This window comes from Cyprinus carpio, chromosome A16 (assembly GCF_018340385.1).
Source record: "Cyprinus carpio isolate SPL01 chromosome A16, ASM1834038v1, whole genome shotgun sequence".
Lineage (NCBI taxonomy): Eukaryota > Metazoa > Chordata > Actinopteri > Cypriniformes > Cyprinidae > Cyprinus > Cyprinus carpio.
The window spans coordinates 17,634,805-17,648,245 of NC_056587.1; the positions used below are offsets into that span (position 1 = coordinate 17,634,805).

The 13,441-nt window shown below is 37.1% G+C and overlaps 2 protein-coding genes across 2 annotated transcripts; both read left to right on the forward strand.

The window, feature by feature from the left end:
* The first annotated feature begins 2,251 nt into the window (after positions 1 to 2,251).
* Positions 2,252 to 4,884, forward strand: LOC109060539 (fucolectin-5-like). Its single transcript, XM_042773048.1, has 6 exons — positions 2,252 to 2,383; positions 2,715 to 2,791; positions 3,133 to 3,430; positions 3,536 to 3,690; positions 3,921 to 4,203; positions 4,443 to 4,884. Exons 2-6 carry the CDS (start codon positions 2,719 to 2,721, stop codon positions 4,591 to 4,593), a joined length of 960 nt encoding a protein of 319 aa, XP_042628982.1. The 5' UTR covers positions 2,252 to 2,383; positions 2,715 to 2,718; the 3' UTR covers positions 4,594 to 4,884.
* A 148-nt stretch (positions 4,885 to 5,032) lies between these two features.
* pkdc (protein kinase-like domain containing) lies at positions 5,033 to 11,652 on the forward strand. The gene is made up of 3 exons (XM_042773047.1): positions 5,033 to 6,021; positions 6,376 to 7,462; positions 11,416 to 11,652. Exon 2 carries the CDS (start codon positions 6,377 to 6,379, stop codon positions 7,349 to 7,351), a length of 975 nt encoding a protein of 324 aa, XP_042628981.1. The 5' UTR covers positions 5,033 to 6,021; position 6,376; the 3' UTR covers positions 7,352 to 7,462; positions 11,416 to 11,652.
* The last annotated feature ends 1,789 nt before the right edge of the window (positions 11,653 to 13,441 follow it).

A 13,441-nucleotide genomic window follows, 5' to 3' on the forward strand; every position in this document is an offset into this window, starting at 1 on the left:
AGATATTCACTTCACTGTGTTTTTTAAGAGTGCTACACTTAAGTCAGTGATAATATTCTATATAATAATGCCAGTGTTCTTTGTTTGGTATAAGCCATGATCCTTAACTCATTCAAAGTTTTAGTCAAGTCACCTTTATTCATATAGCGCTTTATACAATGCAGATTGTGTTAAAGCAGCTTTACAGTGTTAAACAGGAAAACGTGTGCTGATAATGCAAGAGGACAATAGAAAACAGTCAGTTTATCAGTTAAAGCTGCAATGGCCTAATGGTTAGAGAGTTTGACTCCTAACCCTAAGGTTGTGGGTTCCAGTCTCGGGCCGGCAGTACCATGACTGAGGTGCCCTTGAGCAAGGCACCGAACCCCCAAATGCTCCCCGGGCGCAGCAGCATAAATGGCTGCCCCACTGCTATGGGTGTGTGTTCACGGTGTGTGTATGTGTGTGTGTGTACACTGCTGTGTGTGTGCACTTTGGATGGGTTAAATGCAGAGCACAAATTCTGAGTATGGGTCACCATACTTGGCTGTATGTCACGTCACTTTTTTTTTTTAAATGCATGCTGGGTATCAGCATAGTACAAGACTCACAGCATGCATTGCAGCATGAAGCATTTTTTTGTTGACCATCACCATTGTTGAGATTCTTATGCTGATTCTTGATGTCTGTGGTCTTTGAATTTCTTCAGATGAAAACGTCCACAAAGTGCTTTGTAAACTCTTTCTGTTATCTGATTATCTGAAGTTGTAAACGAAACTGTAAACATCCATCTTCTCTCTCTCTCTCTTTTTTTAAGTACACACAGTTAAAACAACCTGTGTAATATTAACACCAAAGACTCAAGGGTCAAGAGCCCAACAAAAGGACACACTGGTCTCCTTGATGAAACAATATAACATCTAAACCTCTGTTAATTCTCAATAAGAGCTTCTCTAGAAATCTGACAGAAATAAAGTCAGTCTGGCTAATAATGAGAAGCTGGTAAAGCTGTTTTATGAGTTGTTTAATCAGATCTTGAGAGATTTAATGTATTTTATTTGTTATATTATATTTTTTATAGTTGTAGTTCATGTGTTTCTCTTTCCTTCTGTGATTCTGCTTTTTAGCAGCTGTTCATCATTAATGGTCGATCATCACATAATTATCTTCTTAACACCAACACTGCTTCAATGCTACTTTAACACTATGTAGTGTGGAAACACATGAACACTGAGCAGTGTGGGGACTTTGCTGTGAACTATTACACAAATCTTACCTGTTTCATTCACGTATAACTGGCACATAAGAATCACATTAAGTTTATTGATTTGTTTATGTTAAGACTATGTAATCTAAATAGATGGAAAATTGTTATGCAATTGAATTACATAAAATGTAAATTTAGACCCAAACATTTTTTTGAGTGTATTTCTAAAGAAGTCTGTTGTAATCATACATGAAACGGGGCCTTATAGCTTCTCAAACTTTTACATATTAATGTTTTTTTAGTATATGCACTTATACACATTATCTGTTTTGAACAGATGCATGTAAACTAATTAAAATCTTAAATTAACATAAAATAGAAATATAGCTGCAAGCAGTGATGACCCAAGCCACCAGTGCAACCGGCCCCCCGGTGGCATCAGGGAAATGGAGAACAGAGGGCATATGCATTTACCTGGTTTTAAGGGTTATAGCAATGAAAGGTTACACTATAACATTAAGCGTGTGAAACACACACAATATATAAAACTTTTTTGAGTGATGGCTGTAGATAAAAGTTTATGGAGCCAGCCAAAGGCTAAAGATTCCATTCAAAGGTAAGGTCTGTAAAACTGAATGTTGTGTAATAGTTCTTAACAAATTCAGTGTCCAAACCCTGCAAATAGATTAGTGCCACTACATGAAAGGCAGTACAGAATTAAAAATTCTAAAACCTTCATCTTCTTTTCTACAATTCAATGCATTTACCATTCTTCAATTGCTTTAATTACCATTAGCATTCTGCAACTGCTCTCTGTGCAAGCGCTTGTTTTTCCTTCAAGAAAACTTTAATTCATCCTGTTAATACTTATCAATTAACTGTTCTTAACTGTCTTATCTTTCCATATTGTCCTTTGTCCACTTGCACTTTATATCTTATTTATATCTTAAATATATGTGTAAACAGGTGAAGGAACAGTCTGTGTATTGTTGCAAATATAAAAATTATTAAACATGCCTCATAAAATGTATCGCAGTTGTGATAAAGCACATTTTTATCAAGTGATTTAGATAAAGCATCCACACCTTTAAATAGAACTGGCCTCCTGATGTTGTGTGATGATGAGCACTTTTTGCCCATAGAGTGAACTTTATCTTGTTTTTGAGAGAACCTTATTTTGGAGCTTTTAAAATACAGGTGGGTCAACTAAACTTGTTTTTGAAAATGTCAAAATCAGTGTCAAGAGTTCATTACTGTGATCATGTTATACAGGTAGCCTACTTGTCAAAAAAGGTTTTCATGTGCATGTTCTCACTGCATGACATTTTACTTACTTAAATGACTCCAGTTTCATTTCAGTTATATTCTCTTGTAATAATTCCATTATAAGATGGGATTATAAATGATTTCCTGACTTCATTTATGATGAAACTGCTAAAAATAAAATAAAAAAAAAAATAAATAAAAAAAAAGCTTAATTTGTTTAGAAGCCTGGTATTTTCTGAATTTATTTGCTTCTCATTTGCAGAACAATGGACATGCATGTGTTTTTCCTGCTTTGCATTCTTGTGATGCCTTATTTTACAGACACAACTACAGCTAAAGGTAAAGTTTAATCAGCCAGTTGGTTTGTTTTGAAAATACAGACATGCTTCACAATATATTATAGACACATATTTTAGTATATTTCATTAATTGCTTTGTCTTGCATACATGTAGGCTTGCATTTTTATAGTTAAATTGTTAATATATCAAAGTTTGCTGCATATTATCCTATAAGGAATTTGTCTTGAACTGTTTTGTCCTTGCCAATAATGATGGAAATATTCAATAGTTTTCAGTAGTTATACACTTAATATGTATCTAAACAGAAAATAATGCATATAGACAAATTCATGTACAAAGCCCATACATAATTTTTTACTATAATGCTTTGTCAATGTCAGCCAGAAATCTTGCTTTATACGGCAAGGCTACACAATCAGATCTGGTCCAGAATCCTTGGTCAGCAAATGGCCATGCCATTAATGCTATTGATGGAAATCGTGACTCAAATTATGAACATGGATCCTGTACTGCTACCAAATTGCAAGATGACCCATGGTGGAGGTTAGATTTACTAGATAAGTACGTAGTGACCTCCATAACTATCACCAACCGAAAAGACTGCTGTCCTGAAAGGCTTGATGGAGCAGAGATACACATTGGTAACTCTCTGCTGAACAACGGCAACAGCAATCCACTGTAAGAAAACTACATTAAAACTATTTTAAAAGGTTCTCTTAAAGATCAATGTGATGGAGGTTACACACAATAACACATTGCCCACCTGCTGTTGTTTTTATACAGGGCCGGAAAGATTTCATCCATTCCAGGTGGGAGGTCCCTCACTTTCAAATGGAATAAAGGCATTCCAGGCCGTTACATCACCGTGGTCATACCTGGATCTAATCGACTTCTTACCCTCTGTGAGGTCGAGGTTTATGGTTATCCAGCTCCTGATGGTGAGAATATGAAGATTAATGATCAGGATTTAAACAGTATGGCTCTGATAAAAATAATTAATCAAAAGAGAGACATGCTCACTATAATATTTTTATTCAAAAACAACAGAAATTCAATAAAGCATATTTTTGATTTTACAATGTAGTTGTCATATTTTACTTTTCCAGATTGTAAGGCAGATTCTTGATTCAAAACTATGAATTCACTTGGAACCCATGTATTGTTTTAGGTGAAAATGTGGCTTTAAAAGGGAAAGCTACACAGATTTCTCTCTATGGAAACGGCTTTGCATCCAGTGCCATTGATGGTAACAAAGATGCTGTTTACAGTCATGGATCCTGTACCCACACTCTAAATGACCTCAATCCCTGGTGGAGACTGGACTTACTGAAAAAGCACAAAGTGTTTTTAGTGGTAATTACAAACAGAGTAGACGCTGTTCCTGAAAGATTGAATGGGGCAGAAATCAGAATTGGAAACAGTCTGGACAACGATGGCAATAACAATCCCAGGTAAATGATTCAGCTCTCTCAATTTTTCATTAAATACACAGAGAATTTACTGCAGTATGAGAATTACAATACTAAAAGAGTAGCATATAACATATAACTTGGTTACAAATTTTTACAATTTTGTATGTGTGTGTGTTAAATCTCATCACTTATATTTAATCAAGCTGATTTGCTACACTGCATTGAATATGGATGGTAGTTCAGAATTTCTCAAAATGTTTAACTCACTATTTCTTCAGGTGTGCTGTGATCTCTTCCATTCCTCCTGGTTTTTCCAAATCCTATGAATGTGCTGGAATGGAAGGACGTTACATTAATGTTGTTATTCCAGGACGGGAGGAATATCTAACACTGTGTGAGGTTGAAGTGCATGGATCCCCACTGGATTGAGAAGCACTTTAATAATAATATTATTATTATTTAAAAGTATTAATTACTGGTAATCAAAGTTTTAATACTGAATACCAAACAGAACTCAGAATAGTAATAAGTAGAGTATAAATTGTTATCTTAATCCTTTTTTTTTCTTGTTAGCTGTTATCACAATATTTGCTCTTGCAATTGATATTATGAGATACCAAAGAAAAAAAATTATATATAAAAAAACAACTCTTGCAAAATGTAAAAATGTGTAAAATAACTCATGAACACTTCATTATAATAAAACTGCTTATAATAAAACAGCTTAGTTATCATTACAGTAGTATAGAAAATCTCTGTGTCGCACATACTGTATTTACATGTTTATGGGAGCTGCATGTTTGGAGATGGACATTTGGGGGTGAGATGAGAAAAGAAGGTTGGCCTTCTGAGTCGGTGGTGGACACACATAAAATCAGTTCATGCAAAGTTATTACACCACCTCTATGTTCTTGTGCATCTCTACAAGTAGGTAACACAAAAATGTAACACTATAAGTCAAGATTAATATTAATTATCATAACTTTGCAGAGTTCTCATAAAGTTTTAATGTATGCAATTCTATTCCACAATACAAACACAAGGGTGTAAAGAGAGAAGTCAAACCAGTTATCTCATTGCGCAGAAATACTAAAGCCTAGACTGACCTCTAGTGGAGGGTGGACCTGTAGAAAATGTACAACAGCCAAAACCAAGAGATTATGGATGGAGCTCAACAGCACACTGGAACATGTTGTCATTTGTGCTCACCTGATAAACTGTGATGCTCCACTGCTGAACTGAAACTCATACAATGCTATGGATTTATTCTCTGTATTCAGTGTTTTAATCTGTTAATCTCATTCGATTTCACCAGACTCTCCATCTTCTACTCTTTTTCAAACAGAAAAAAATGCAGAGTGTTTGTTTGTTAAGATATGACAAAGGGCCAGCAGCCAGAATTATGTTATTCTAGAGCTAATCATATTGACTCTAAGAAGCCATTATATTATTATGTTATTTAGCTTCATTAAAACTCTGAATTTCTCAAAACGATTATGTTTTCTTATTCAGCTTTTAAAGGATTCCCAGCATTCCTGTTCATCATAGGTCGTAAAACGCCGTGTAGAACACTAATCATTGTCACTCAAAAGACTTAATAAAAATTATAGTTAGACATATTTTGTTTCTCCCTTTGATAACTATCCACACTCTGGAGAAAAAAGGTCAATTTTCTCGTAGTATTCAATTATATTTTCTGAGAAATAATAATGAGCATACAGTTGTCAAACTAATACTGAGGTTCAGTTTATTCATCCAAAGACTACATTTCCCAGAATGCATTGTTCCGTGTGCCGGAAGATGATCCCTCATTCTTATCGTCCTTTGCCGAACGCGTTTCGCTTCGGGAAACATAAGGTAAATGTATACATAGGTATATCGTAAAGTCAGCAGCTAGCTAATTATCCGATTCCTCATTTGCTCTTTGAGATACGACAACACATTTAATGAATTGAATTCATTTTCGTTTTATTTTAACCTTATGTTAATTCATTCAATGATCGAACGAACCTCAACCAAGATATCGTTTATGCAGACTTTTCCTAAATTATCTCAGTTGTCAATTTCAGCCCAAAATCTAAAGTGAATTCGTTTATATCTGGCTTTTATTACGGTACCGGTACTAATAAGTACTTCTTCAGTGGTAACTTGACTCTTAAGTGATCATGCATTATAATTCAAACCAAATTTTCTGCTAATTTTAATCTCCAGAATGAAGCAGGAACACGAAGACCTAGTTTTGAAAGCATGTGGAGCAAAGTCTCTGCAGACTGGTGCAAAGATTCAGACTTTGTGGAGCGGTTATGGTGAAATATTACGAGTCCACTTGGAGGGATGTGACCGTCCCTCTGTGGTTGTCAAACATGTGATGTTTCCCCAAAACCAGAAACATCCAGGGGGCTGGAACACAGACATATCTCACCAGCGCAAGGTGCGATCCTATCAAGTTGAATGTCACTGGTACCAAAACTACACTACCAACGAACAATGTCGAATTCCTGCATGTCTTGCTGTCCAGTCATTTGGTGATGAGCAGTTGATTGTTTTAGAGGACCTTGATGTTGTAGGATTCCCGGTGAGAAAAACCTATGTTAATGATGCTGAAATAAAGGCCTGTCTCAGCTGGATTGCCAGCTTTCATGCACTTTTCCTCAACGTTGCCCCAGAAGGGCTTTGGCCTATAGGCACCTATTGGCATTTAGAAACAAGGCCTGAAGAGCTAGAAGCCATGTCAGATCAAAAACTCAAAGCAGCTGCTGCAGAGATAGACAGCATCCTCAACAACTGCCGCTTTAAGACAATTCTACATGGTGATGCAAAACTAGCGAATTTCTGCTTCTCCAAGGATGGTTTACAGGTTGCAGCTGTTGATTTTCAGTATGTTGGTGGAGGGTGTGGGATGAAGGATGTTATTTACTTTTTGGGCAGCTGTATGGAGGAGAAAGAGTGTGAAAAGAGAGTGCCTGGCCTTCTGGATCACTATTTTTCAGAGCTACGGAAATCCTTGGACGAGAAGGCCAGCTTTCCAGAGCTGGAGAAAGAATGGCGGAGCATGTTCGCTTTCGCTTGGACAGACTTTCATCGCTTTCTCCTTGGATGGATGCCCGGTCATCACAAGATTAATAAGTATAGCAAAAGACTCACTCAGGAGGTTTTAAACAAATTGAAGCAATCTCAATCGAACTGAAACGCAGAGGAAGAAAGATGTGGCTTGACTTTTATAATAACAAAATACACTGGACTGTATATTATTCTTGAGGCTGTACCACAAAATGCTGATTATTTCAGAACTGGATTTATTAGGGCCCGAGCACCGATGGTGTGAGGACCCTCTTGTATCTGCTTCGTTTATTAGGGCCCGAGCACCGATGGTGTGAGGAGGGCTCAAGCCTGGAGGGCGAGAGCCCTATTATATTATATTATTCTTCTTCTTCTTCTTCTTCTTCTTCTCTTCTTCTTCTTCTTCTTCTTCTTCCCAAAATGAATCGGCATTTTTGAGGGCCTAAACATGCTCGAAAAGTCCTGAAACTTTGCACACGCGTCAAACCTGGTGAAAATTTACGTCTGATATAGGTTTCAGAAGAGGGCGTGGCAAAATGGCTCGACAGCGCCACCTATCGTAAAAAAATCAACAGCCCTCGAGCTGTGTTTCACGTACATACACGAAAATTGGCACACATATGTAAAGCATCAGTACCTACAAAAAAGACTCTTGGAGCAATATCCGAAACCCAACAGGAAGTCGGTTATTTTTAATTTTATGAGCAAATTTTGCATCATTTTTGTCATTTGCATGCCTTGTATTTTAACGAACTCCTCCTAGAGATTTATTCAGATCAACACCAAATTTGGTTTGCCCAATCTAAAGGCCTTTGCGATGTTAAATTGCGAAGATCTTGAGTTTTTGTTGAAGGGCGTGTCCGTGGCGGCCTGACGAATTTTGATGATTCGCCATTAAAAAGGAAGTTGCTATAACTCAGACATACAATGTCCAATCATCCCCAAACTTCACATGTTTGATAAGACTCCTGACCTGAACAGATTGATATGCCCATATTCAGTTATAGTCATAGCGCCACCTACTGGCAACAGGAAGTGACATATTTTACACTGCGACGAACTACTCATAGAAATTTTATGACATCAATGTCTTTTTTGTGGTCAGTCTAATCTAAAGGCCTGCGCAATGTTAAATTGTGAAGATCTTGAGTTTTCGTTAAAAGGTGTGTCCATGGCGCCGTGACGAAGTACGATGTCTCGCCATGGGAATAAAAGATGTTATAACTCAGGCATAAAATGTCCGATCTTCCCCAAACTTCACATGTTTAATAAGATTCCTGGCCTCAACACATCTGAAGGCCAATACTCCATCAGGTGTGGAAAAATGGCTCCATAGCGCCACCTATACAGATTCAACGGAGTGCGCCTCGAGCTATGTTTCACGTACATGTACGAAAATCGGTACACACATGTAACACACCAATACCTACAAAAAAGTCTCTTGGTACGAAATCCGAATCCCAACAGGAAGTCAGTTATTTTGAATTTTCCCTGCAAAATTGGTGTTGTTTTTGCCCATTTTCAGGGGTTGTACTTTAACGAACTCCTCCTAGAGATTCATTCAGATCAACACCAAAATTGGTCAGTGTAATCTAAAGCCCTTTGCGATATTAAATTGCGAAGATCTTGAGGTTTCGTTAAACGGCGTGTCCATGGCGGCCTGACAAATTTAGATGTTTCGCCATGAAAAAGGAAAATGCTCTAACTCAGACATACAATGTCCAATCTGCCCCAAACTTCACATGTTAGATATGACTTCTGACCTGAAAAGATCTACGTGCCCATATTCAGTTATAGTCATAGCGCCACCTGCTGGCAACAGGAAGTGTCATGTTTTTACGCTGTAACAAACTACTCCTAGAAATTTTTATGACATCAATATTTTTTTTCTGGTCAGTCTAGTCTAAAGGCCTTTGCAATAGTGAATTGTGGAGATCTTGATTTTTGTTAAAGGGTGTGTCCATGGCGCTGTGACACATTTTATGTCTCGCCAAAGGAAGAGAAGTTGGTGTAACTCAGGCATAAAATGTTTGATCTTCCCCAAACTTCACATGTTCGATAAGAGTCCTGGCCTGAACAAATCTAAAGGCCAATATTCCATTATAATGATAGCGCCACCTGCTGGCAACAGGAAAATTGTCACATATAAATGACTTTGACATATTCCACTTATATTTACGACTTTAAATGCATATTTCTCACCGTTCACCCTTTTAACTAAAGCCACACGATGGCGGTGAGCCCGGGTGCGAGGGCCCGTTCATCGCTGCTTGCAGCTTTAATTTATTATTATAATTCTTCTTCTTCTTCTTCTTCTTCTTCTCCAAAATGAATCGAATTTTTGAGGGCCTAAACATGCTCGAAAAGTCCTGAAACTTTGCACACGCGTCAGACCTGGTGAAAATTTACGTCTGATATAGGGTTTCAGAAGAGGGTGTGGCAAAATGGCTCAACAGCACCACCTACCGTAAAAAAAAACAACAGCCCTCGAGCTGTGTTTCACGTACATGCACGAAAATTGGCACACATATGTAAAGCATCAATACCTACAAAAAGAGACTCTTGGAGCAATATCCGAAACCCAACAGGAAGTCGGTTATTTTTAATTTTATGAGCAAATTTTGCATCATTTTTGTCATTTGCATGCCTTGTATTTTAAAACGAACTCCTCCTAGAGATTTATTCAGATCAACACCAAATTTGGTATGCCTAATCTAAAGGCCTTTGCGATGTTAAATTGCGAAGATCTTGAGTTTTCGTTGAAGGGCGTGTCCGTGGCGGCCTGACGAATTTCGATGATTCGCCATGAAAAATGAAGTTGCTATAACTCAGACATACAATGTCCAATCTGCCACAAACTTCACATGTTTGATAAGACTCCTGACCTGAACAGATTGATATGCCCATATACAGTTATATTCATAGCGCCACCTACTGGCAACAGGAAGTGACATATTTTAAGCTGTAACAAACTACCCCGAGAAATTTAATGACATTTTTTTTTTTTTCAGTCACTCTATTCTAAAGGCCTGTGCGATGTTAAATTGTGAAGATCTTGAGTTTTTTCGTAAAAGGCGTGTCCATGGCGCCGTCACAAAGTTCGATGTCTCGCCATGGGAATAAAAGTTATTGTAACTCAGGCATAAATGTCTGATCTTGCCCAAACTTCACATGTTTGATAAGAGTCCTGGCCTGAATACATCTGAAGGCCAATATTCCACTGGGTGTGGCAAAATGCCTCGATAGCGCCACCTATACATTTTCAACGGAGTGCGCCTCGAGCTACGTTTCACGTACATGTACAAAAATCGGTACACACATGTTACACACCAATACCTACAAAAAAGTCTCTTGGTACGAAATTCGAAACCCAACAGGAAGTCAGTTATTTAGAATTTTCTCTGCAAAATTTTTGTCATTTTTGCCATTTTCAGGGGTTGTACTTTAACGAACTCCTCCTAGAGATTTATTCAGATCAACACCAAACTTTGTCAGTGTAATCTAAAGGCCTTTGCGATGTTAAATTGCGAAGATCTTGAGGTTTCGTTTAAGGGCGTGTGTCTGTGGCGGCCTTACAAATTTCGATGTTTCGCCATGAGAAAGGAAGTTGCTATAACTCAGACATACAATGTCCAATCTGCCCCAAACTTCACATGTTTGAGAAGACTCCTGACCTGAATATATCTACATGCCAATATTCAGAGTTCGCTATAGCGCCACCTGCTGGCAACAGGAAGTGGCATGTTTTACGCCATAGCAAACTACTCCTAGAAATTTTATGACATTTTATAATTTTTTTTGGTCAGTCTAATCTAAAGGCCTTTGCGATGTTAAATTGTGAATATCTTGAGGTTTCATTAAAGGGTGTGGCCATGGCGCCTTGACAAAGTTCGATGTCTCGCCATGGGAATAGAAGTTGTAATAACTCAGGCATAAGATGTCCGATCTTCCCCAAACTTCACATGTTCGAAAAGAGTCTTGGCCTGAACACATCTGAAGGTCATTATTCCACTATAATCATAGCGCCACCAGCTGGCAGCAGGAAGATTGGCACATATAAATGACTTTGACATATTCCTCTTATATTTACCACATTAAACGCATATTTCTCGCCGTTCGCTGTTTTACAAAAGCCACCCGGTGGTGGTGAGCCCGGGTGCGAGGGCCCGTTCATCGCTGCTTGCAGCTTTAATTCTGTATGTAATGTGAGCACTTGATTGTGAGATTAAAATGTATTGCTATGTATTTTTTGTATTCTGTATTAAGTTTTAATGTTAAAGCATACCCACACATTCATCTTTCATAGTAATATTTTATAATGAGATAAAATTATAAAGGCATCATTAAGCTTATCTAGAGAATTGGTTTCATTCTGTATGTAATGTGAACACTTGTTTGTGAGATTAAAAAATACTTATTTCTGTTAAATATTTAATTTTTTTTAGATTGTTTTAGAATTTGTTGTTTAATGAATACATATTTTTTAAACAACACATTTAATGTTTAATGCTAAAGCATACATACCCATATACTCATCTTTCATAGAAACTTTAAATTATAAAGGCTTCATTAGAAACTTTCTTTATGTTTCTTTAAACAAATTATTATTTTTTTATTTTTTTTATTTTTATTTTTTTAACTACAGATGCTCTATATCAAAATTAATCCCTGATTTGAGGTTCTTTGAATTACTCATTCTGACTGACTGACAAACTCTTTTGAGCAAGGTGCATATAAATTTATGGGGAAATATTCTGTTTATATCTACAAAACAAAGAGAAAAAAAGATCCCCTGTTCGTCTCTTTGTTTTATTTTTATAATCCACTAAATACTTTGAGTTCCATAGTTTAACTGCATTTAATGTAAAATTATAACAAAAGTAATTTTAAGTTTAAGTTTGAAGAGTTGTGTGGTGCAGTACAGAATTGGAATAGCCTAATCTTTTTACGAACCGGTGTTTGTCTTTTGAGAAGAGGCCTCGACTTCATGCTGAACTAGGAACGGCCTACTGTACAATATCCCATAGCTGTATTCAATAAGAGAAAAAAATTCGCAAAGCTGATCTCAGGTCAGTGAACACGTGCTCCTTTTATGTATGTGGAAACATCTCCAAATGTACTAAACTTTTTATTTTATTTTTTATTAAAAAACATGAAAATATACAATCACTTTCAGGAAAACCCATAAAAGCTTAGTTCGTCTTCGGAACACAATTTAAGATATTTTGGTTGAAAACCGGGAGGCCTGTGACTGTCCCATAGACTGCCAAGTAAATAACAGTGTCAAGGTCCATAAAAGGTAGCAAAGTTGTCGTCAGAATACTCCATCTGCCATCAGACGTGCAGTCTGGGTTATATGAAGCGACGAGAACACTTTTTGTAAGTGAAGAAAACAAAAATAACGACTTCAACAATTCCTTTGTCAACGGTCTCCTCTGTGTCTCTCCATATCACGCGGATGATACAGAAGAGCATACGCAGCATACAGTGATATGAAGAGACAGAGGAGACTGTTGACAAAGGAATTGTTGAATAAAGTCATTACTTTTGTTTTCTTCGCTTACAAAAAGTGTTCCCGTCGCTTCATATAACCCAGATTGCACGTCTGATGGCAGATGGAGTATTCTAACGACGACTTTCATACCTTTCCTGGATCTTGACACTGCTATTTACTTGGCAGTCTATGGGACCGTCACAAGCCTCCCGGTTTTCACCCAAAATATCTTAAATTGTGTTCCGAAGACGAACGAAGCTTTCACGGGTTTGGAACGACATGGGAGTAAGTGATTAATGACAAAATTTTCATTTTGGGGTGGAGTATCCCTTTTAAATCAAAGTGTGACAGAACAGGAAGTGATCCTCCCATAAATTTTTGTTCTTATTTTTTTCACAAGTAAAAAATAAATGTATTAATGTTTCCTCTTCATTACCATATAATGTGCAAATATTAGGAATATCAACATATTCGGACACAGTTAAATTAAGGGTATATTTTATGCCGCATTTTAAAGTAGACTTCTTTGGTCTTGTTAGGAAGAAAATATTTATGTGGTAACAACCATGCTCTTCTCCAGTCTATTATCAGTTAAGACAGCCCAATGGGATCTGCCTCGAGGAAAAATGCCGTCTCTCTTCTGAAAAACCAGGCGAATATGTTTATTATTGCATTTCTTGTCATAAATGCCAACGCCATCCAGTTACAAAACCGACACATTTG

Coding starts and splice junctions, on each gene's coding strand:
- LOC109060539 (XM_042773048.1), top strand. CDS start 2,719: ATGGACATGCATGTGTTTTTCCTGCTTTGCATTCTTGTGATGCCTTAT. Junction 3,431..3,535: donor AACGGCAACAGCAATCCACT/GTAAGAAAACTA, acceptor GTTTTTATACAG/GGCCGGAAAGATTTCATCCA. Junction 3,691..3,920: donor TGGTTATCCAGCTCCTGATG/GTGAGAATATGA, acceptor GTATTGTTTTAG/GTGAAAATGTGGCTTTAAAA.
- pkdc (XM_042773047.1), top strand. CDS start 6,377: ATGAAGCAGGAACACGAAGACCTAGTTTTGAAAGCATGTGGAGCAAAG.